General features: G+C 38.1%; 1 protein-coding gene across 4 annotated transcripts in view; it reads right to left on the reverse strand.

The window, feature by feature from the left end:
* cadps2 (Ca++-dependent secretion activator 2) overlaps window positions 1–22,735 on the reverse strand; it is a 240,977-nt gene that overhangs the window by 200,045 nt on the left and 18,197 nt on the right. For all 4 annotated transcript variants that reach the window (XM_088006677.1, XM_088006678.1, XM_088006675.1 and 1 more), the window contains exons 3-6: window positions 16,554–16,886; window positions 13,140–13,220; window positions 12,717–12,950; window positions 6,880–7,001 (exon numbers count right to left, since the gene is read on the reverse strand). In XM_088006677.1, coding sequence (XP_087862803.1) covers window positions 6,880–7,001; window positions 12,717–12,950; window positions 13,140–13,220; window positions 16,554–16,886 — 770 coding nt within the window. The remainder of the gene's footprint in view (window positions 1–6,879; window positions 7,002–12,716; window positions 12,951–13,139; window positions 13,221–16,553; window positions 16,887–22,735) is intronic.

Below are 22,735 nucleotides of genomic sequence, written 5' to 3' on the forward strand. Positions count from 1 at the left end.
ATATTGTACATTTGCTTTTTCAAGTTGAAATTATTTTCTAATTTCACATCCCAAAGTGATTTCAGTCATGTTACAGTGAGTACAGTGAGAAACTGAATAAAAACTGCTCTTTTTGTTTTTGCAGTAAAAAGAGCTCACTGCATATTAGTTACACAGGAGGCAGTTAGAGGATCTGCAGAACAGCCACGTTTCCACATTGGACCCCTTTTGGTCAGCAGGGTTTCAGAGTTACATTTAGCTTGTCTAATTATTGACCCCGTTTGGTGATTCTTTCAGATGGAAAACTTCAGAGAAAAAAAAATCTATTAGCAGCTTAAGCATGTAAAGGGCATCCTCATTATTGTATAGTCCACTGCTGTCTGAACAGACATCTGACAACCACCAACTGCCACCAAGAATGCTAAATCCTAAATGGCAATCAGTAGCCAACAAGCAGACAGAGCAGGACTCACTGACAGGAGTGACCTGGAGGAGAATGCACTGTTGGATGGAATAAGCTGATTGTTCTTTGAACAGAGCTTGCAGAGGACCATGAAAACATTATGGGATGTAATTCAGTTCAAACGTTGCTCTCTTACTGTAAAATGGTAACCACTTTCATCATTATTATATATGCTATGTTTGTTCATACCTGATCATCCATTAATCCCCCAATTTAAATTGCTTACCTCTTTCTCTGCACAGCAGTACAATCAGTACTGTGTTAGTAACACAAGAAGATGCTGTGCGTTTCACCATCTCCTGACATCTAAATGTTTGGCTCACCCAACTCTGTCTACCCACAACAACGTATTCCTTTGGGATTTGGATGAAAAAGTAAAATGTATTTCATTCATTTCTTGTAGCAGTCACTGAGTAGAACTGTTGATTGCTATAATTGATTGCTGTAATAATTCCTTTAACAACAAATGTATATATACATATAATTAAAGTTTTATTGGCTCTAGTGGCCTTTATCTGAAAGTGGTCAGACAGGAATGTAGATCATGAAAGAGGGGGAAGACATGCAGCAAAGGTCACCACACCAGGTAGGCAATGCCTGGGAAGATGTGCAGACAAACACTGACCAGCCAGCTCAAAACGACAGTCGAGTCGAGGAGTAGGGCTTCCTTACATGGGTTGTGCTTTACCCCTTCGCCACCATATCACCCATAGAAACAAATCATGCAATGTATCTTCTTTGGCTTCTAGAAGAACATTTTAAATAGCCTTTGAATTTGGGAACTCTGAGATGGTTGGTCCATTTATTGATAACCTCATGCAAGCTGCGAGGTGCTCTCCCTATAGAAAATTCACATTCCTAGTGCGTCTCTCTCTCTCTCTCCGACAGTTCCTCCTGCTGCTACTTACAGGAGAATAAATCCTGCTATTAAAACAAAATTTGCTCTATTTGAAAAACTGAGGTAACACTTTATTTGAAGGGATGTGAATAACACTGTCATGAACATCAATAAGTCTTCATGAATATTTATGACTGTTGTCATAAAGCGTCATTTGGTAAATCATGACACTTTTAATACAAAGTTGACATTATTCAAAATGTCTGTTATGACAACTTGACATTAACCAAGAAATCATGATCTGACATAAATTTGTTATAAAAGTATTACTGATTAAACTTTAAAAATTTCCTATTTGTAGTAATATTATAAAGCTCTGCCATGTTGTTTAGTCTTAATTTAATCGATCCTAAAGTTTTACAGCAAGATGTCTACAAAGCACTTATGAACTTAGCATTTGAAACATTATTTAGGGCTGTTTTAACCCTTGTGCGTGCGAGGACTGAGGCAAACGTAGAGAACTGTGGCAAATGATAAAAGTTTTACGTGTGTGGGGTCGGTTGGTATGGACCCCATTTCTAAACACAAGGGCTAAGTAGTGCAATACATCATCTCCACCAGTGAGAGGCAGCAGTGTGTTGATGAAAAATAAATCTTCCGGGTCGGCCGTTGCTGCGATACGCAACAGTGTCCGCCATATTGAATGTGGAATATGTGCCAGTAAGCTAATACAAGTAAATGGACCAAACTTCATAAAGTGCCGTTTTACAAAGTATTTTAAATTAATATCTGCCATTGACACATTTTCTCACACACATTAATATATTTGGCAATCAAATAAATTACTAAAGAGAGCGTTTCTAACTTTTGATGTGATTATTTAATTGTTTTGGGGCATTTCTGAGTAATGAGCACAACGTTTTATTTGATAGAAATTATTCTGATAATTTTTACATTGAAATTGATTAACAGACACACTTTTACAGTGTTATTAAAGAATATATCCATAATTGCTATAATATTCCATAATATTCCATAATTTAATGTACATTAACATTTCAAGACAAGAAACAAATAATTTTCCTGTATTTATTTTTTATATGTTATTGAGAAATGACTTTTGATTTATAAATCAGTCATTATCAAACATTAAACTACATATTTTTCTTACTTTTTTCCAGAGAAAAAATATTTATTATACGTCAACTCTGCTACTGACAGCAAAGAGTGAAAATAATTCTAACAGAGTAAATTATTTTTATTTCATTACATAAGCTGTATTAATACACTAATACTTCACATTGAGATATTTAAAAATGCACAAAAAGTGAAAGAATAAAACATTTATTTATTATACTGGGAACACTGGTCAAAGGCTTCAGTCTGCTGGTCACACTGGGAGAACTCAATGACTTCTGAGACGTCCTGGTTCACAGGCTAAAGCCAAGGATAAAAGAGAAATTATCCAAAAGTGAAATAGAAAATATGTTTCCTTCACATTCATAAAAAGCCATTTTCAGCATGTTGGGCTCTGACTCTTAGCATCTTTATAGCTAAATACCGACATGGAGAAGCTGAGCTGGAAACAGACTGAAGAACAGCAGCTCCAGCTCTGATCCTGACTCATCTTTCCTCACCAAATCCTCTGGTTTTTAATGAACTTCTCCTCCAACAGCGGTTTTTCATCACCTCTCTCTCATTAGGAAACTGTATGAAATCGTTAGCTGCTATGCTAACAATCAGCGGTTATTTCGGGCCAATTTAGCTACTTAGGAAATATTTCTCGGTTGTTTAGAAGCGAATTTCTGGCTGCAAAGTAATTCTGATCTTTCATCCTTACCTGGGGAAGGTAATGCCAATGAATCCAATTTGTTTCGTAAAACGGTTGAAACAAGTTCACACAGCACAGGACTTAATGAGCTCCGATCCTCTGCTGCCACATAGAAGATGGCGGACGCTGTTACGTAGGACTCAGCGCTCCATGAGGCGTCTACGTATTGATGTCTATGGTGGGGCCTACCTAATACAAGTTATAACGGCCAGACCTCCTGTTTAAAAAGAAGCTGAAGTTTGTCACCTAATACATATGAGGTATGTGTCTTATTAACTTTACATTTTCTTTGAGAAAATAACATTGACTATGTTCTCTTTCTCTGTAATGTTAGCTATGAGCAATTCAAGCCAATGACATAATCAAAGCAAAACATGTTACTGTTGAAAGAACCTATTTTCTTAAGTTACAGAATAAGTAATTCTGCTTTAGTTTTTCAATCAGCATTTCAGAGTAACAACATACTGACCAGACGTTAAACCCTCTGTTATCTTAGAACAAGTCATCTTTTGTTTTATTCCAATGTACAAAGGGTTTGTTCTACAGTTATGATGGTAGTTATAAGTAGTCCAGTGTGTTTCACTTCATTTGAGGTAAGACTTAATATCAATGACTCTGTTAGCATAGCATTTGACACTGTAATACTAAATTACATCTTTATAATTGTTGCTACTAGTTTCAATTTACTTGAGGTAAAAGTTAATATTAATGACACTTAAAGACGTATTCATAACTGGTGCTATTTGTTCCACTTTAGTTGATGTAAAATAAATTGTTAATGAGTGTTATTAAATCATTTGACCGTGTAATAAAGCTTAGTGAAATCTTTACTGCTTGTCCTATTTGTTTTGCTTTATTTCAGGGAGTGGAAATATTAATCATTGTTTTGTTAAAGCTTTTGCTAGTGTAATAATTAAATCATTATGACTACTATTATGACAAATTTATGTCAGATCATGATTTCTTGGTTAATGTCAAGTTGTCATAAAGACATTTTGAATAATGTCAACTTTGTATTAAAAGTGTCATAATTTACCGAATGACGCTTTATGACAACAGTCATAAATATTCATGAAGACTTATTGATGTTTATGACAGGTGTTATGTCAGTCTTATTCACACCCCTTTAATTAAAGTGTTACCAAAACTGATTTGCTTGCCTGCTTTACAGGTTTTGGAACATGTGTGCTCTCTGGGCTTGATCTTCTAAAGGTTTGCACATACAAAAACAGGTGCACACTTAATATCATCTAGGGCTGTTGTAAACGAATATTTTAGTAATCGAGTAATCTATCGATTTTTCTTACGATTAATCGAGTAATCGGATTAAAAAAAATTATAAAATGAAATATTGGTAAATCTGGCATAATACCGGTGTTACTATCAGATATCAATGTCAGTCCAATTTTTCATATTTGAGCATCCCTAACAGTTGCTTTATTGTAGTTTAGAAAACTAACCTGTAACAATAATAGCTCACTTTCTAAGTTAACCAGAAGAAAAGTTATAGAAAAATCTGAAATTATATTGAATTTAATAACAAAGAGGCAGGCTCACAAATATGCTTATAAAAATGTCTACAATCCAGCTTTTAGTTTATGTATTCATCTTCAGTGAGTTTAATAGATTAATTAAACTCACCTTGCCACCTAACCTGTCACGCTTTGGGTTTGAAAATACGGGAAATGCCGCCTGGAGTGGGAGGAGAGGGCGAATGAACGAACATGGGGTGGAGGGGAGGAAATAGACCAGCGGACTGACGAACCGTTAGACCGGGGGACGAACACGGGGGGAAGCAATACGGGATATTTACGACACCTTCACTGGTCACACTCAGAAACTCATCTACCAGCCATGTACGATGCGCTCCGCCACCCGTTTCTTCAGACCGGGATATGAAATGTATTGTGCGGTTCGTCGGTAAAGCTACATTTACACGGTAAGCATCAGCTACTCAGCCGCCCGCCCTGTTCAGGCTATCCGCTCACCTCAGCGCTCTTCCCGCCGTTCGCTTTCAACCAGCAGCCCCGGAGGAGAAATGCTGCCGTACTCCAGGCATTCCCCCAGTCATTTTAAGGATGCTTATTGGTTCCCCAAAAACGATAAAAAGTCGGGCATTATCATCAATCAATAAAATCCCCACGGGCCAATCTTGAAGATTGGACTTTATGCCGCTGAGACTTAGTTTTTGTCAACAACTCAGAGGCGGAAGTGAGAGCTCCGCACAACGCAAATGAAGTCCCGGCCGGAACACGGTGCGCTAAATAATAAAACATAAATTAACGAAGCTTCGAGGCAGGTAAATTTTCCTCGAGGAATTTTAGTAATCGAGGTACTCGAATCATTCGAGGAATCGTTTCAGCCCTAAAATAATGACACTTTTAATGCAAAGTTGCATTAAAACTTGTATTAAAACCCCATTAAAATTGTCAACTTTGCATTAAAAGTGTTATTTACCGAATGACAATTCAGGACAACAGTCGTAAACATTCATAAAGACTCCTTTATCTTCATGACAGGTGTTATGTCACATTGATGACAGGGTCATGTCAGTCTTATGCACACCCTGTCAAATAAAGTGTTACTGATATTATTAATTTAGTGCTATGCTCCACAGCGAAGGGAAAACCGTTGGAAGAACAACTCAAAACCACTTCTTTCTCGCTCTTTGTATCGGCCAAGCTACACATAGACCGTTGAGTGTAGCTTCACTTATTTATGGCTAGCTCGCTGACTCTTACTCTACAGAAGTGGAGTCACAAGACCAGTGTCTGGGATCATGAGCGCCCCCTGCCATGAGGCAGGAAAACTGCCTGTCTCACCTCGACTCTGTTCTCTGACGTTTCTGATTGTTCACAAATCGCATTATACATACAATCAGTGACAACATTGTACATTATATAGATAAGCTAAATGATGGAAAATCAGTTTATGTATTAAATGTTTTTTTAACCATTTTATTGGCGACGTGCAGACAGGAGGAGCATGCTCTCATCCAATGGCAGCCAGTGCAGTTAGCTAGAGGTTGCGCAATCCAAGGTGAGGCTCAGCTCGCTGCTGCCTCACCAGCTGAGCTTCTTAGCATTTGAATGGGAAAATGCAAAAATTCAGCAATTTTGAAGACAAAGTAATCAAAATTGGTAAAGCTAAATGAAAAATAAATGCTGTATAGTACAAAACAGAGGGTGAAAATAGCAATATAAATTATCTTATATTATTTGGGCTGCACAGTGGCACAGTTGGCAGCACTGTTGCAGCAAGAAGGTCCTGGGTTCGATTGGCGGCCTGGGGTCTTTCTGCATGGAGTTTGCATGTTCTCCCTGTGCATATGTGGGTTCTCTCCAGGTATTCCGGTGTCCTCCCACAGTCCAAAAACATCCAGTAGCTCACCACCGTCAGTGTGTGTGTGTGTGTGTGTGTGTGTGTGTGTGTGTGTGTGTGTGTGTGTGCGTGCGTGCGTGCGTGCGTGTGTGAATGCATAACTGACTGAAGGTAGTATGAAGTGCCTTGAACTTGATAAAGTTATTTACCATTTAAAAATCCTGGCCTGCTGATTTGAATTTTGGAAGACACTAACATAAAAAATTGCAAAGTTTACAACAGTAGGGTGACTGTTGTTAACCACACAGATGCAGACATAATGTGAGAGCGGAGGGAATATTTACACATAAGGCAGTCAGAAGAATTATGTCCTGTCCTTGACTGCTTGCACAAAGGCTATTACTGCCCGTTAGAGCTACTGAGTAAAAACCTTTGAGGTGAACTTACTGTGGTCTTGAAGCTTCTGCTTGGTCAGTCTGAAGTTTTTCTCCACCCTCCACCTCCATGGTGCAGTAAACAATTCGGTTTGGAGCGACTGACTTCAGCCCCTGGACCTCAACAATAACAACCTGAAACAAACATGGGAGGATCCATACTAAAATATACTGCTCAAAAAAATAAAGGGAACATTTCACTTTAATTTTGTGTGTGGCTCCAAATCCAGGCCTCCATTGGTTAATAAATTTGATTTCCATTGATGATTTTTGTGTGATTTTGTTGTCAGCACATTCAACTTTGTACAGAACAAAGTATTCAATGAGAATATTTCATTCATTCAGATCTAGGATGTTATTTGAGTGTTCCCTTTATTTTTTTGAGCAGTGTATTATTCTTGGGATTAATTGTTAGACAACATTTACTTAGACGGGTTAGGATGATAAACATTAAACCTTTGCACAGGTTGTCACATTATAACCAAAAACTTAATTTAATTTCATTATTGAGGTTTTGTCATCAAACAAAAAAAGATTAATAAAAAAATAATTTAAAAAAGGACCATTGCAGTTCCAGCTGCAGGTGTATGGAGGAATTTTTCTGTCATAATCTAAGAGCACATATTTTCAGTCTGAAAGCAGAATTTTGTATCTTTCCTTCTCAAACTTTTAGTACTTTTGCTTAGATTTTTATTTTGAAAGCAGGACTTCATATCTTTCTTCTCAAAACTTGTAATCCTTGTACTCAAAACTTCTCCTCGTGCTCAGACTTGGTGCGTTTTCACACCCGATAGTCTAGTAGACTCGGTTCGATTGGGGACCAAAATTGTAACATTTGTTACATTTTCAGACTGTAACAAACGTATTATCACACTGCACTGTGTCAAACGACCCAAACTACCTGAAAAACCGGTGGCACTGCAACAAGAACTACTGAAGGAATTGACACAAAACCTCTGAAGACCAGCGCAACCTCCTTCACAAAAAGTAAACAAAAACAGAGCGCTGTCAGATTTTAACGGTTGTAGAATTTCTCTATTGATACACACTTCTAGTTTGAACATCACCTTAGCCGCTAACGCTAGCAACGCTCCTGCAGGCACCATTACTACACGGTGAGTCATGTCCACAAAACCAGACTGTTCCAATGAGTGATGAGCAAGGATCTGTCACAAAAATTATCGTAGCGCTGTTATTTCTTACCCAGTTTCTATAAATATAGCTTAAATTAAAGTTGAAGAAATTGCTGAATTTTTGGTATATAAAATATCTATACTCCCTTGATATTAATCTATAAACAGTTTGGTTCCCGACAAAATGCACGAGAGGACTAAGCAAATTTCTCTTTTACATTGGTGAATAATTTATTACATAATTGCCGCTGTTAAAATTAGTTTGTGAAAATGTAACAAACCATGATATATACTTTATATATATAGGAGACAAATGAAATATTTCATCCTATTTGATGATTGTTATGAATATGTTCAAACAAACGGGGCAATTCAGTCTGTGTCATTTACTAAAGGTTTAAAAATTACAGCAGCTGCAGAGCGCCACAGCAAAGAGAAAATAAGCTGATAAACAGGTATAAAACAACTTTAATCCATTTATATTCTGCTTTTTCCTCGCTTTGTGTCTCAGGCATGCAGACCCGTTGCCATGACAACCAACACAACATCTCCGTTAACCAAAAGAGCACAGAGTAATATATTGACCAGAATGTCCTGCACCGTCGTAATCTTCCTGCTTTTAGAACAGTCTCTAGTGCAACCGTTTCAGAGTTCGCTTCAGACGGACCGAGACCTAGATTTTTGGTGGATCAGAGTTTGATTTTTTTAATCCGTTTTGGAATTCAAATTTTTGGAATTCTAATTCTGAGCTGGTGTGAAAGTACCCTTTAATCCAGACTATCTCTGTATTAAAGACTCCAGAATTAGAGTCTTTCATCAGACTCTAATTTGTTTGTCTAGAAAGTTTGATTCATTTGGGAAACGTGAATACAAATTTGGATTCCAAAACGAAATAAAAAAGTGAACTCTGATCCGCGTAAAAACCTAGGTCTCAATCCGGTTGAAGTGAACTCTTGCTCGGTTGAAAACATATCTGAATGCCACCTAACTGACCGTTCCAAAAGCAGAAAGTGAACTACAGCGCAGGGCATTCTGTGTCAATAAATGGCTCTGCTAATGGAGCCATTTTTTTACACTGGATGTACGGAAAAACAACGTCAGCTTTCTGCTACGGACACTAAACATCCGCCAGCAGTGTGCTACTGGTCGCTAACAACTACTGATCTTAGGCAGGTTCTTGTTCACCCAACCAAAGACAACATAGTTACTGTCAGAAAGGTCATTTTTGGAACGTGGAATGAACTTGCAGGTAGGCAACAGCGTGGCGTTTCTCTTTTATTCTTCATATTAGTCCCAAACAGGGGACATGTTGGGACTCGGAATTATACTGGTAACCAGAAACTCAGTCTACTCCAGCAAACCCAGACACTGACATTATGACAGCTCTGATGTCAAAGACTACTTAGACACTAACCCAGACAAAAATCCCACGCCCCACAAAGGTGCGCTCAAACTTAAATAACAGAGAGAACAGGTGAAGGAAATGACTAATCAGCAGCTACGGGAGACACATGAGGATAAAATTAACAGGGGACACAGGAAACTACATGGAGCAAAATAAACCCTGACATCAGAAAGAAACACATAGTGAAACACAGAAAAACCCCACAAAATAACTGACCCCATGACAGTCACGACATGATATCCCTCTAGATCTATCAATCGATAGATCCATCCATCCATATCAGGGGCGGGGAACTTCAAGCCTTGAGGGCCGGTGTCCTGCAACCTTTAGATGTCTCCCTCCTTCAACACACCTGAGTCAAATAATGAGGTCATCAACAGGACTCTGGAGAACTTAGTAAGTGTTTCAGTTGTTTGAAGCATGTTGAACCTCTGAGACGTCCAACAGTTGGAGGACACCAGCCCTCAAGGACCTGGATTGCCCACCTTTGATCTAGACAGATCTAGATAGATAGGTATTATGTTATGACTATGTTGTCTTTGGTTGGGTGAACGAACTCCTGTCTAAGATCAGTAGCACACAGTTAGTGAATGTTCAGCGTCTTATAGGGCTGAAAAGATTCCTCGAGTGATTCCATTGCCTTGATTATTAAAATTTCTCGAGGAAAATTTATCTGCCTCAAAGCCTCGTTAAATTATGTTTTATTATTTACCGCACCATGTTCTGATGGGGTTATTATTTGCGTTGAGCAGCGTTCTCATTTCTGCCTGAGTTGTTGATGAAAGCTAAGTGTTGGCAGTGTAAAGGATTCGGCCTGGGACTTCCCAGGCCGAATCCTCCCAGTTCAGCCTCGGAGGATTTTACTGATTCATGATAACGTTCGGGTTTTTGTCGTTTTTCAGGGGACCAATAAGCATCCTTAAAATGACGGGAGCAATACTTAAGAGTACGGCAGCTTTTCTCCTCCCAGAGCTGCTGGTTCAGAGCGAACGGCGGGGAGCACAGGGGGATTATTTGTACAGGTGAGTGGATAGACTGAACATGCGTAGCCTTACTGACTAATCGGAAAATAAATTTCATATCATCCCGGTCGCAACAATGGGTAGCGAAGAGCATCATGACGTTACATTCCTGGTAAATGTGTTTATGTGTGTGACGAATGAAAGTGTCAAATCCCTTCGCTAACATAAACACAAAAGCTAAAAATGTCTGGGCAAGGTGAGAGTTCATCTAATTAAACTAATTGAACGTGAATACATAAACAAAAAGCTGGAGTATAGATATTTTTATAATTGCACTTGTGAACCTGCCTCTTTATTAATACATTGAATATAATTTTAGATTTTTGTATAACTTTTCTTCAGTTTAACTTCGAAAGTGAGCTATTATTGTTACAAGTTAATTATCTAAACTACAGAAAAGTTATTGTTAGGGAAGCTCAAATGTGGAAAAATTGGACTGATGTTGATATGCAATAGTAATACTGCTGTTATGTTAGATTTACTAATGTTCTATTTTATCTTTTTTGTTATCTGATTACTCAATCATAAAATAATAATCAATTGATTACTCGATAACTAAAATATTCATTTACAATAGCCCTAGAGTACTATGGAGTAGAAAGCTGAGGTCGTTGTTTCTCCATACATCCAGTGGGTGGCGCTGGTTGCTACACTCAATGGTAGCCACACAGGCACACCCGCTAGAAAGAAACAAATGCACCGAGCACAACACTTTCATTATATTGGCTGAGGTTGCCAGGCGACTGTGCCAAAAGCAAGCAGAAAATGTTTTGTAAGTGAGCAGAAAGTTCAAGACACAGCAGTTCAACAGCGAGAGCAGAATCAGTGTCTTTTCCACCGCTAGCCCATTGACTTAAATTATATTTTGGATTTTCTCAGCTTTCTGAGAAAATCATGCTTATTACAGGTGAGTGTTGGTAGTTGTGCGCTGCTTCGCCTGCTGTCTGGCCACTCCGGACGTCTTTTTTTTCCTGCATTGAGCCTCGATGTAGCCAAACTCCATCAAGTGCTTGTTTTTTAAATGCCACATTAGATTCGTTGTGTTGATGCATTTTGACGTGCTTCACCCCCGAGGTAATTTTCCGCCACAACACCCAAACGTCCTCATTTACTCTTAGATCGTTATAGTTCCAGGCAAGAGGATTTGTTGTCGCGTGCTTGTGCAGTGTTAAGGAGAGAGGAGATAGGCTGCACACGCAGGCTGCAAAGTGAGATAAATGTCATCAGTTATGGTGATCGGTAACATTAGACAGTGATTGGTGACACTTTCACACACAAAAACGTGTGTGTGTGTGTGTGTGTGTGTGTGTGTGTGTGTGTGTGTGTGTGTGCGTGCGCGCGTGTATGTATGTATCCCCCCTCAAAGGACTCTCTGACTCTCTGTCTTTAAATCCCGGCTGAACGCTCTGCTGTTCAAACAGGCATTTGCACAATATTTTTTATTTTTTTAATTTGGATTTTTTTTTTCTTTAAAATTTATTATTTTTATTTTTGTGAGGTGGCCTTATGTGCCCTGAAAGCACCTTTTAAATCTAATATATAATTATTATAAATACTTATACCTCTACAAACAAGGACGTTGCCATGGTAATTGCTTCAGGAGGTATATATACTAATTTACATATGTTTGTGGGTGGCGACAGGGAGGACCAGTAGCTGCGCTCTGTTCAAATTGGGATGCATACAGGAAAGATGCGCAGCCACGTGCATGCACACAGCTTTATACATCTGTGCGCCACACTTTTCTAAATTTGTCCATACACCAAGTTTTAGTGTGAAAACTGAGTATGAAGCCCCGGTGAGTTACCTCCATCTCTATTTAGACTAAATAAGTAGATTAACACATCTTAATATGGTGTATTCTGGTTTAGTTTTCTGTGCGTTATATGTATTGTAGGATATTAAAAATGCGCCACAGAAGCCTGAGACTGACCCAATCCTCAACCTTTTCATTTTGTCCGGTCCAAACTTGGATTTGGGTCGAACTCGGCCTTTAGATCTGACATGTAGGAAACATCCACTACATGCATGGAGCTCGTTAGTTGCTGCTAACAGGTGACATTTTTTGTTCCTTCTGCAAAAGACTGACTTAACTGTGTGTTAGAACAGAAGCTGGCATTTTATACATGTACAAGAAAATACATCTTGGCAGGGCTAAAATGTATTTCACATTATTAAAATGTGAAACCATGCCCTTTTCGTTCTACTTGTTTTTCTGAAAATAAAATAAAATAAATAAATAAAATGCATATTAGTTTATGGTTGCAAGTATCCTACATACATAACCAACCTCCAGGTTAAAGGTCAGCACAACATCAGATTTGGACAGTACGTCTCCTTCATCCCCTATATCCAAGAAGGAGTTGTTCATAGAGGAGCGCTTAAGCTTCTGTTTGAAGTCTGGACCTCCTTTGGACACGGGCAGACTCTCCAAGTTAGCCATCAGCAAGTTGACAGAAGAACGCAACTCTTCAATGTACAAAGCCTCCATGTCAGTAGAGACAAACTTTGGGTTTGTCCTTTCCTACAATATGTACAGAGAAAAGTTACCTTTAACTTTCTTAATTGACATATAAAAAACACCTGCAAACACTAAACTTTTCAAACTATTAGTAAAGTACTTATGAGCAGCTAATATCAAATGTGTGGCTCATTTTAAACACATATTGTGCTATAAATTGCTCGACACAATCCCAAAGAAACCAGATCTCACCCTAGCAATCTTCTCAGCCAGCTGTAGCCTCCCGTCCAGCTCTCTGCGGATCTGAGCAGCTTGTTCATCCACATTGTCAAGCTGTAAAAAAAAAAGCAAACAAAAATTAAACAGAAAAAAAGAAGAGCACTGTGTAAAAGATGAAAAACATCCATGTTTTAGAAGCAAATTTAAAAAGTTTCTTGTTTGGACATGTGGAAGCCCTGCTGTAACATCTGAAAATATAATTCTTGTTTTACTCATCGCTGCCCGTCTTTCCTGCTCTACACACCAACAGCTTCAGTGAATAAAATGACAAGTCAAGGACAAAGGATAAAAAGAAAAAAATTCTGGACACTTTAGGATGAAACAGCTGAAGTGCAAAAAATACATATTATAATTAACTTATTTTTTAATGTTTGCCTTTTTTATTTTATGTTTATTGATTGTTTTTCATTTATCAATCACATACACTACACAGAATAGAACAACTGTCGACAAGAGAAATTACTTATATTCTGACAAAGATGAACAGTTACAGGATGAAACTGCAAACTGATTTACTTTCCATTTTTTGAGCAGCATTTAGAGTGACAAAGGATAAGAGACCTGATTCAGTCATTGTTCACTAGAAATCCAGTCCATTTGCTCCATCTCTTTTTGTAAAGGTCCGGTTGCCGTCTCATCATGAACATTAACTTTTCCATTTTGTGGGTTTTTCCAAAAGTTCCAGCCAGTCCTTTAGCATTGGTGGGTCAGGTTGAAGCCATTTCCGAGTAATCAGCTTTTTGGCTGTAGCACTGAAGATTTTTAATAAGTATTTGTCACTCATGTCCAGACCCTCAGGAACGGCTCTGACCAGCAATAACATGGTGGGTTGTTGGAGTTTAAGACCCAAAATTGACTCAATATTCCTCAAAACATCCTTCCAATAAGTCTTGATCTTTATGCAGGACCAGAGAATATGGGAGTGTTTTGCCCATCTTGAGATATTTCAGTATTCAACTCTACCTCCCATCTTTACCTAACATAATCTGTTGACTTTCCTTTGGATCTCAACAATCCCTGATAAAGTAAGGAAATGGTGATTTTGCCAGACTTGGACTAAGCTTGTGAGACCAATTGAATTATCTCGTTCGACTCTGAGATACAGTCTTTCAATATGTTTGAAAAAAGATATTGTCTAAATTGCAAATATCTAAAGAAGTCCCCTTTTTCTAAATCATATTTTTGAAGTGTATTTCTGTCCAGTGTCCTGCACTGTGCAGATAACTGCACAGAAAGGAATAATCCTTTCTGTGACCAGTTTTTAAAACTGGAGTCTAATTGGTTGGGGATGAAATCTGAGTCAAAGGCGGCCCATCTGAGAACTCTCATCTGGTTACCCAAGTTTAATTCCTTAACCACTTCAAACCAGGTCAAAAGGGTAAATGACACTAGGGGATCTAAATTTTTTTTTTTTTGGCATGCTGCTGCAAGTTTCTGATCCCCAATCATTTCCTCCTCTCCACCCCCATCTTATGTTCGTTCCTTCGCCTGCCCCCACCATCCCAAGCAACATTTCCCGTGTTCTCAAACCCAAAGCTGGACAGGTATGGGGCAAGGTGAGAGTTCATCTATTAAACTCAATGAATACATAAACTAAAAGCTGGAGCATAGACATTTTTTATAAGCGTATTTGTGAGCCTGCCACTTTATAATTATATTGAATATAATTTCAGATTTTTGTATAACTTTTCTTCAGGTTAACTTAGAAAGTGAGCTATTATTGTTACAGGTTAGTTTTCTAAGCTACAACAAAACTGTTAGGAAAGCTCAAATATGAAAAATTGGACTGATAATGATATCCAATAGTAACCAGATTTATGGTATGCCAGATTTACCAATATTTTATTTTATACATTTTTTTAATCCAATTACTCGATTAATTGTAAGAATAATTGATAGATTACTCGATAACTAAAATATCCATTTACAACAGACCTATTTCACACCCTCAGCGCAAAACTGCAGCTCTGACAGGACTTTGACCCGCTGCATCACTTCTCTCTTTATTGCTGTTAGTTCTTCAGAGAGATGAGCTACTTAAAGCTCTGCTAAACCACGGTCATTCCGCTGCAAAACTTAACATATGTGTTCTTAGTGCTGCTCATGATTAAACTCAATCACTCTCCTCTAGACTGAGCAGCTCTCTGATAGACAAAATGTACGTGGGCCACAGCTGAATTATATGAAAAATGCTGTTTGGGGTTTACCATAAGATCATCATGAGCCAGCTGTCAATCAGATCGACACAGCTCAGTGAAACTTGTACTACCACTGAAGTGAGTAGGGATAACAGAACAGCCATGCAGAGAGTTGGAGTAATTCATAACAATATGAATCTGGCTGGACGGACAGAGGCAGACCCGGTTAAAGGCGCTCTAGTGGAGAAGTGAACTAACTAAAAGAGTTTGCTTAATCTAATTGAAAAGCCACCATTTTAAAAAATGCTGCAAACATTTGATACCCAGTGCAGTGTAATAAGTTTACAATTTTTCACCAAAATCCTAAATGGCAGTTGGCTTCTTCTTCTGCCTGAGCCAAATGATTAATACATTTTAAAGGCCAAGTTTACTTAAAGAGACTACGAAATCCATTTTATTTATTTATGGTTTGTTTATGTAGTTTGGATATTTAAATTGCCTTCCAGTTTCAGAGTTAAATAATCTCTAGGAATTAATTTATTGACCTTTGAGAGAGTATACTAAAATTATTGCTGTTCAGATGTTTGACCTTGTGAAGAGATCCTGGGACTGGAGTCCTTCTGCATGGAGTTTGCCTGAGTCCGTGTGTGGGTTCTCTTCAAATAATTCAGCGTCCTCACAGTCTACAAATATGACTATTAAGTTGATTGGTCTTAGGCGTGAGTGTCTTCATGTAGACAGTCATATCCTTAACAAGTCAAATCATTGTACCAAATTATGAAGTCATTAGAAGGGCTCTGTAGAGTTTGACTGCATGATGAGGAGCTAATTCAGCCATTTGTTTCAGGTGTTTTGGATGAGAAACAATTGAAATTTACAAGTCAGAATGATACACACTGGGGAAGCACTGATATGTACATTTGGGACAATATCTACTAATATATACCTGTTATGGCCAATAACCAATATTTAAAGATGTTAACACACCGTGGAAAAATGACCACATCACTGTTAGGATCACAAAAACAAGATCGTGAGCTGGTTCACCATCACTGTCAGATGACCAAACTCCACATGACCAACCTCCTGCACGCTCCCTTCCAGAAACCAAACAGCAACAAGAATTGGTTGCTAATATTAGCCCAGTTTTACTTCTGGGACAATTACTGACATGTTAAAAAAATGTCAGCTGATAAACATGTTAATGCATCCCTAAGGTGAGGTCATCTGCTGACAAATATCCACTTACCTGACAGGCGTTGTATAGCAGCTGATGTTCAAACTTGCGTATGCCCAGTATCTGCTGGAACATTTCATACAGCTGCTCTTTACTGAGGATGAGCTCTGAAACAGCACTCAGGTGTGCCCGCTGTGTTTGGCGCCGCATGTCTTCCTCCCCTCGGTAGATAGTATCATACTTGGTAATCCAGGAGCTCAGCACAGTCTCTTTACTCAAGCCATCGATCTCTGGAAGGCTGCGCACCCGGCGCTCAATGTTTTTCTTAAAAACCTCACGAAAGTCATTGGCTGAGCACCCACCGCTTTGAACCATTCGGGAAACTCTCTCACTCTTCAGAAAACCCTGTTTAGAGAGAGAAGAAACTTACTTACTCATTTGTTCATATAGTCCACTGAAATATCTTCAACGTGTCAACACTTTCAAAGGAGAAAAAGGGAATTGTTTAAGTTTAAATGCAGTCTGACTTGTTTGCGGCCAAATAAGTCCCAGCCACACCGAGGTCATTTTGGTAAGACTGAAAGATCATCAGCAAAAATAGGTCAAGTTAATTCATTACCAACACTTCCATAGGTCTTTAAGCCATCAATGAGCCAACTTACTCCCACAGTGCCTTTCAGATACTGTGGGAAGAAACACCGAGTAAGACGGGTAACACTTTATTTGAAGAAGTGTGAATAAGACTGACATGACACTGTCATAAACATGACATAACACCTGTCATAAACATCAGTAAGTCTTCATGAATATTTATGACTGTTGTCATAAAGTGTCATTCGGTAAATAATGACACTTTTAATACAAAGTTGACATTATTCAAAATGTCTTTATGACAACTTGACATTAACCAAGAAATCATGATCCGTCATAAATTTGTTATAAAAGTATTACCAATTAAAAAGTGTTTCAAGTGTTTAGGGGGTAGGAGTTTATAAGTTCTCACTTCTTCCTACCCCATTTTGAGCATGATATGTTAACTGAAACAAAAAAATCTGTATTTTCTCTTCTTTCTTATGCACTTCTTGTTACTGTGCACTATTTTATTTTTATATTTGTATCATGTTCGAATAAAATTTCATTTCAATTTCAATTTCATTTCATTTCATTTCATTTCATTTCAATTAAACTTTAAAAATTATGTGGCTTTATCTGGTAATATTATATTGCTCTTCCATTTTGTTTAGTCTTAAATTTCTAATTGATCTAATTGATCTGAAGTTTTACAGCAAAATGTCTGCAAAGCACTTATGAACTTTACATTTGAAACATTATTTAAGGCTGTTTAAAGTAGTGTAATACACCATCTCCACCAGTGAGAGGCAGCAGTGCACAAACAGGCGTGCAGTGTGTTGGTGAAGAAGAAATCTTCCATATTGTGGAGACAGGTAAGTGGGAGGGGGGAGCAGGAATCAACACTCACCAGCTGAGTTAACAAGTTACATTTTAGACAACTAATTGTTGTCAAATGTAAAACTGGTGTTTAATGCCATAAGCCAGATTATCTGGTTGGAAATAATTTCAAATGCTTATTAAGTGAAAAGATACACTCAGACCTTTAAAACTATACATTAAATTATGCATTCTGAACAACAACAGGCTGTACGAATTTCTGCCAAATATTTGATCAGAATAATTTTGTTCAGCTCCAGTCATTATGCTACTTATATTAAGAAATAAATGTATTGTACTTTATAACAACCAGTCATATTAAGTAGTCCAGTGTTTTCCACTTCACTTGAGGTAAGACTCAAGATTAATGACTATGTTAATATAGCACTTGACAATGTAATGACTCTTAGACATTTTCATAACTGTTGCTAATGGTTTCACTTTACTTGAGGTAAGAGTTAATATTAATGACACTGTAATAACACCTTCATAATTGGTGCTACTTGTTTCACTCGATGCAAGAATAATTATTAATGACTCCAATATTAAATCATTTGACAGTGTAATAAAACTTAATGACATCTTTATTGTTGGTCCTACTTGTTCCACTTTATTTCATGTAAGGGAAATGTTAATTACTTTTTTGTTAAAGCTTTTGACAGTGCAATAACACTTAATGACATTATTATGACCACTATTATGACATTTATGACATATGATGATTCTTGGTTAATGTCAAGTTGTCAATAACAAAGACATTTTGAATAATGTCAACTTTGTATTAATAGTGTCATGATTTTCCAAATGACACTTTATGACAACAATCATAAGTATTTATGAATACTTACTCATGTGCATAACAAGTGTTATGTCATGTTTATGACGGTGTCATGTCAATCTTGTTCACACCCCATCAAATAAAGTGTTACCATAAAATATTTAAGGTTCTCTTTACCAGAAGAAAATAGTCTGAAAATACTTTAACACAGTTTATACCATGCAATTTCAACAGAAATCCAAACAAATAGGCCCATTAACTGTCATGTCTGGTACAGGGGTCTGAAAAAGCTAAGGTGACCTTTACAACTGTCCCAACCCCATCCAGAGACGGTGACAAAAAATAAAATATGCTTCATCCAAACAAGTTAGTGAACATGAGGTGCCTAGAACGAAACAGTTCCAACCCTCCAACGAGCTTCAGCCTCAACTCCACCTCCCAGGTTCCAACAGACCAGTGGTGGGAAGTAACGAAGTATAAGTACTTCGTTACTGTACTTAAGTACAGTTTTCGTGTATCTGTACTTTACTTAAGTAGATTTAATAATGGATACTTTCTACTTTTACTCCACTACATTTTACAGTAAGTATCTGTACTTTCTACTTCACTACATTTCTACAAAACCGTTGCGTTACTCGTTACATCCACGCCGCATTGAGCTTTTTTTTCCGTTAAAATGTGAAGTTCAGGATCTTAAGGTGGCGCCGTAAAATCCAAGCAATAACATGACTTAGTATCTGTTGTCACCCATCGCCTCCACCTTTACTCGCACGCAGAGCTCCAGACATGCGCAGTGGTAGATATCCGTCTAATCGTCAGTAATATAATAGCGCTGCATAAACCATAAGACAGGGGTGTCAAACTCATTTTGGTTTAGGGGCCGCATACAGCTTAATCTGATCTGCAGGGGGCCACACAAGTAAACTCATTGCAAGATTAAATAGAACCAATAAAAGTGGACTTGTTGTTGATTTTTATATTAAACGAATTTCACTTTTACAAAATATATTATGAATAATCTCAGTTTTTAAGAAAGGTATCTGTAATTTCAACAATACTTTTACTCAGTTAAGCATTTATTTAAGTTCATTATGCATAAGAACTGATCTCTGATTGTACAATGTTGCAAAACATTTATTCACAGTTTTTGGAACTTAAAAACACTGTCCTGCATCACAAAATACAACAGACAAAAATTAAGAAAAGATTTAAAATCAATTTTCAACATCTGGGAAGCAATTTGAACAAATGATCTGGCTTCACACATTTGAAATCTTAAGTGTCAGCTGTTTTAAACAGACATTTGATTAAGTACATTTGTTGATGCACAAAATGCATACATATAGAAAAACTTGCATACATAACATGTATGTATGTTAGCATGCACGAGAAATATGAGGTTGCCAGGGCCAAAATAAAAAGCTGGTAAAGCATAGAATCGAACTTGTTTACAGAACCTGAAGCTCAGTGCTGCCATCTGCTGTTAGTTCTGCTGCAGTGTTGCATCATGTTGTGTGCTCTGAATAAAAGACAGCGCCCTCGTGGACAGTATAGGAACTGCAGATTTTCATTTAAACGAAGTATATGTTTTTTCATGAATAATGATAATGCATTTAGCCCCCGGGCCGGACTAAATCGTTCGGCGGGCCGGTTCCAGCCCGCGGGCCGTACGTTTGACACCCCTGCCATAAGATATGGTGACATGTAAAATCAGCAGCGCTTCGCTTTAACAGACGGTGGGGACTTCGTCCAACTTTTAGCGTCACTTCGAAGGAAAGCTTAAAGAAAGGTAAGATCTGTGGACGTGATGCTAGCAAAGCTAGCTGTACTGACTGAGACACATGTTGCATCTGCGATGAAAAAAAATTGTCACTCATGCCATTGTGTGTTGACTGAGGTGTCGCATATATGGGACAACGCTGTGACCAAAGTGCAATATAGTAATATGACATTCAGGAACGATCTGATTCTTCTGGACGGATCTTTACTAAGTCCTAAGGACTGAAGCCTCACTGAGAGCCGTTCTTTGTTCTTGTGTACACTGCAGTAGCTAACACATACACACGTTTATTTAATCGCCGAATAAGTAAAAGTTGAACGAACACAGAGCATGCTCATTGATTGATTTCGTCTCCTGTCATGGTGGCAAACATCGCAGTGGGAGGGAGGGTGAGAACAGTCACGGTGCTCCTTCTGCTTGGTTTCTTGTTGCGCCGTTGGACAGTGTTCATAGTTGAACGTTATTTACCGTTAATTGCGATGTTTCAGTTGTGGTTTCTGACATGGGCAATATGGGCAACCGCCCAGGGCGTTATTTTTATAGGGATGGCAGGAGACCTCTGCGGATTGTAGCACAGCGATGGAAGCAAAACAGAATGAAATGAGTTTTAATTGATACTGGTTAAATAAATTTCTGCTCTAAGTATTTAACATCTAGGTGTTTTTATGGAAATGTGGATCTTTCAGATCAATCTGAGAACCAATTTTGATAGGTGCACTTAATATTATTGTGTCATGTAGCGCAGGGCGCTGGTCTTGGTCTCGGGTTCGGTGGTCTTGACTACAACTCTGCTACGTGGCTCCTTGGTTGCATGTCCTCCCTCACCCACCTTCTTTCCATCCCCTTTCTGTTGGATTTCTTTCTAAATAAATGTCACTAATGAAGTTCATGCTATGTTAGGACAGGAGACGAGATGTTTCCATCCCTGAAATTATGATTCATAGAATCACATATCTAAGTATAAACTGTTACAGAGAATAAACACAATAAGAACATGTTTAATCTGTGGCATTGTTCATTAAAATGGCACATTTCTGATGTATTAAAATTAAATACGATCACTTCACTTAATGATATTAGCGATTAGGTCATGTATTCAGCAAGTACTTTTACTTTGAATACTTAAGTATTTTTAAAAGCCAGTACTTTTTTACTTTTACTTAAGTAAAATGTTAATGTGGTACTTTGACTTTTACTTGAGTACATTTTTGACTTTGTATTTGTACTTTTACTTAAGTACATTTTTTGAGTACTTTCTCCACCACTGCAACAGACTCCTGCCAACTGTGGGTTTCCACCCTGTGGGGAGCACCAACTTCACTAGCACACCAATGCATTTCAATCTGTGGCCTGCATCAGGGTCTTTCTTGATCATCTCATTCTGACATTCACAAAGTTCATGAAAGCTAAAACAATGAAAAATTTAATGAAAACAGCTTTAAAGCACAACTGTTTGGACAAAGGCTGAAGCTCTTGGTCTATTGCAGGGGTGTCAAACTCCAGTCCTCAAGGGCCGCTGTCCTGCAGTGTTTAGATGTGCCACAGGTACAAAACAGTGGAATGAAACGGCTTAATTACCTCCTCCCTGTGTAGATCGGTTCTCCAGAGCCTTGCTAATGACCTAATTATTCTTTTCAGGTGTGGTGCAGCAGAGGCACATCTAAAAGTTGCAGGACAGCGGCCCTTGAGGACTGGAGTTTGACACCCCTGGTCTATTGTATCCAATAATCTTCAGATTAGCCCTCAGACTGCTGTCCTCCCTCATCCTGCTTTCTGATTTCTGATTTCTTTTCCATTCTGTAGAGCATCACAAATGCCAGCCATTATTACTTATAAAGTGATCGGCAGGAGACTTCCTCCCTCCCTGCTGCTCAAATTAATTGAGGTCTTAAACGTCACTAAATTATTTACACAGGAGGAGAAGCCAGAGATTAGAGACACACAAACGGTGTCTGTAGGCTGTCATCTGACTGTTGAAGAATAACTCCAACTAAAACAATGAGACCAAATGGAAAGAATGATGGAAAACAAAACACATTTGGCAGATCTGAATTTGAAACCACTTTAGTTTTTTCATATTTTAACAGTACATTTTAAAGCAGGTAATGAAACAGAGACATCTGACTTGTACTGGATAACAATCATACAGCATTACAGAAGTAATACAGCATCTGACCTTGTTACATCCCCAAAGCAGAGGTACAGATGGGAATGTAAAAAATAAATGTCCAAGGGATTAAGAAACAA

The sequence above is a fragment of the Poecilia mexicana genome, unplaced genomic scaffold (genome assembly GCF_051168715.1).
Source record: "Poecilia mexicana isolate PSO_F unplaced genomic scaffold, ASM5116871v1 scaffold_6, whole genome shotgun sequence".
Classification (NCBI taxonomy): domain Eukaryota; kingdom Metazoa; phylum Chordata; class Actinopteri; order Cyprinodontiformes; family Poeciliidae; genus Poecilia; species Poecilia mexicana.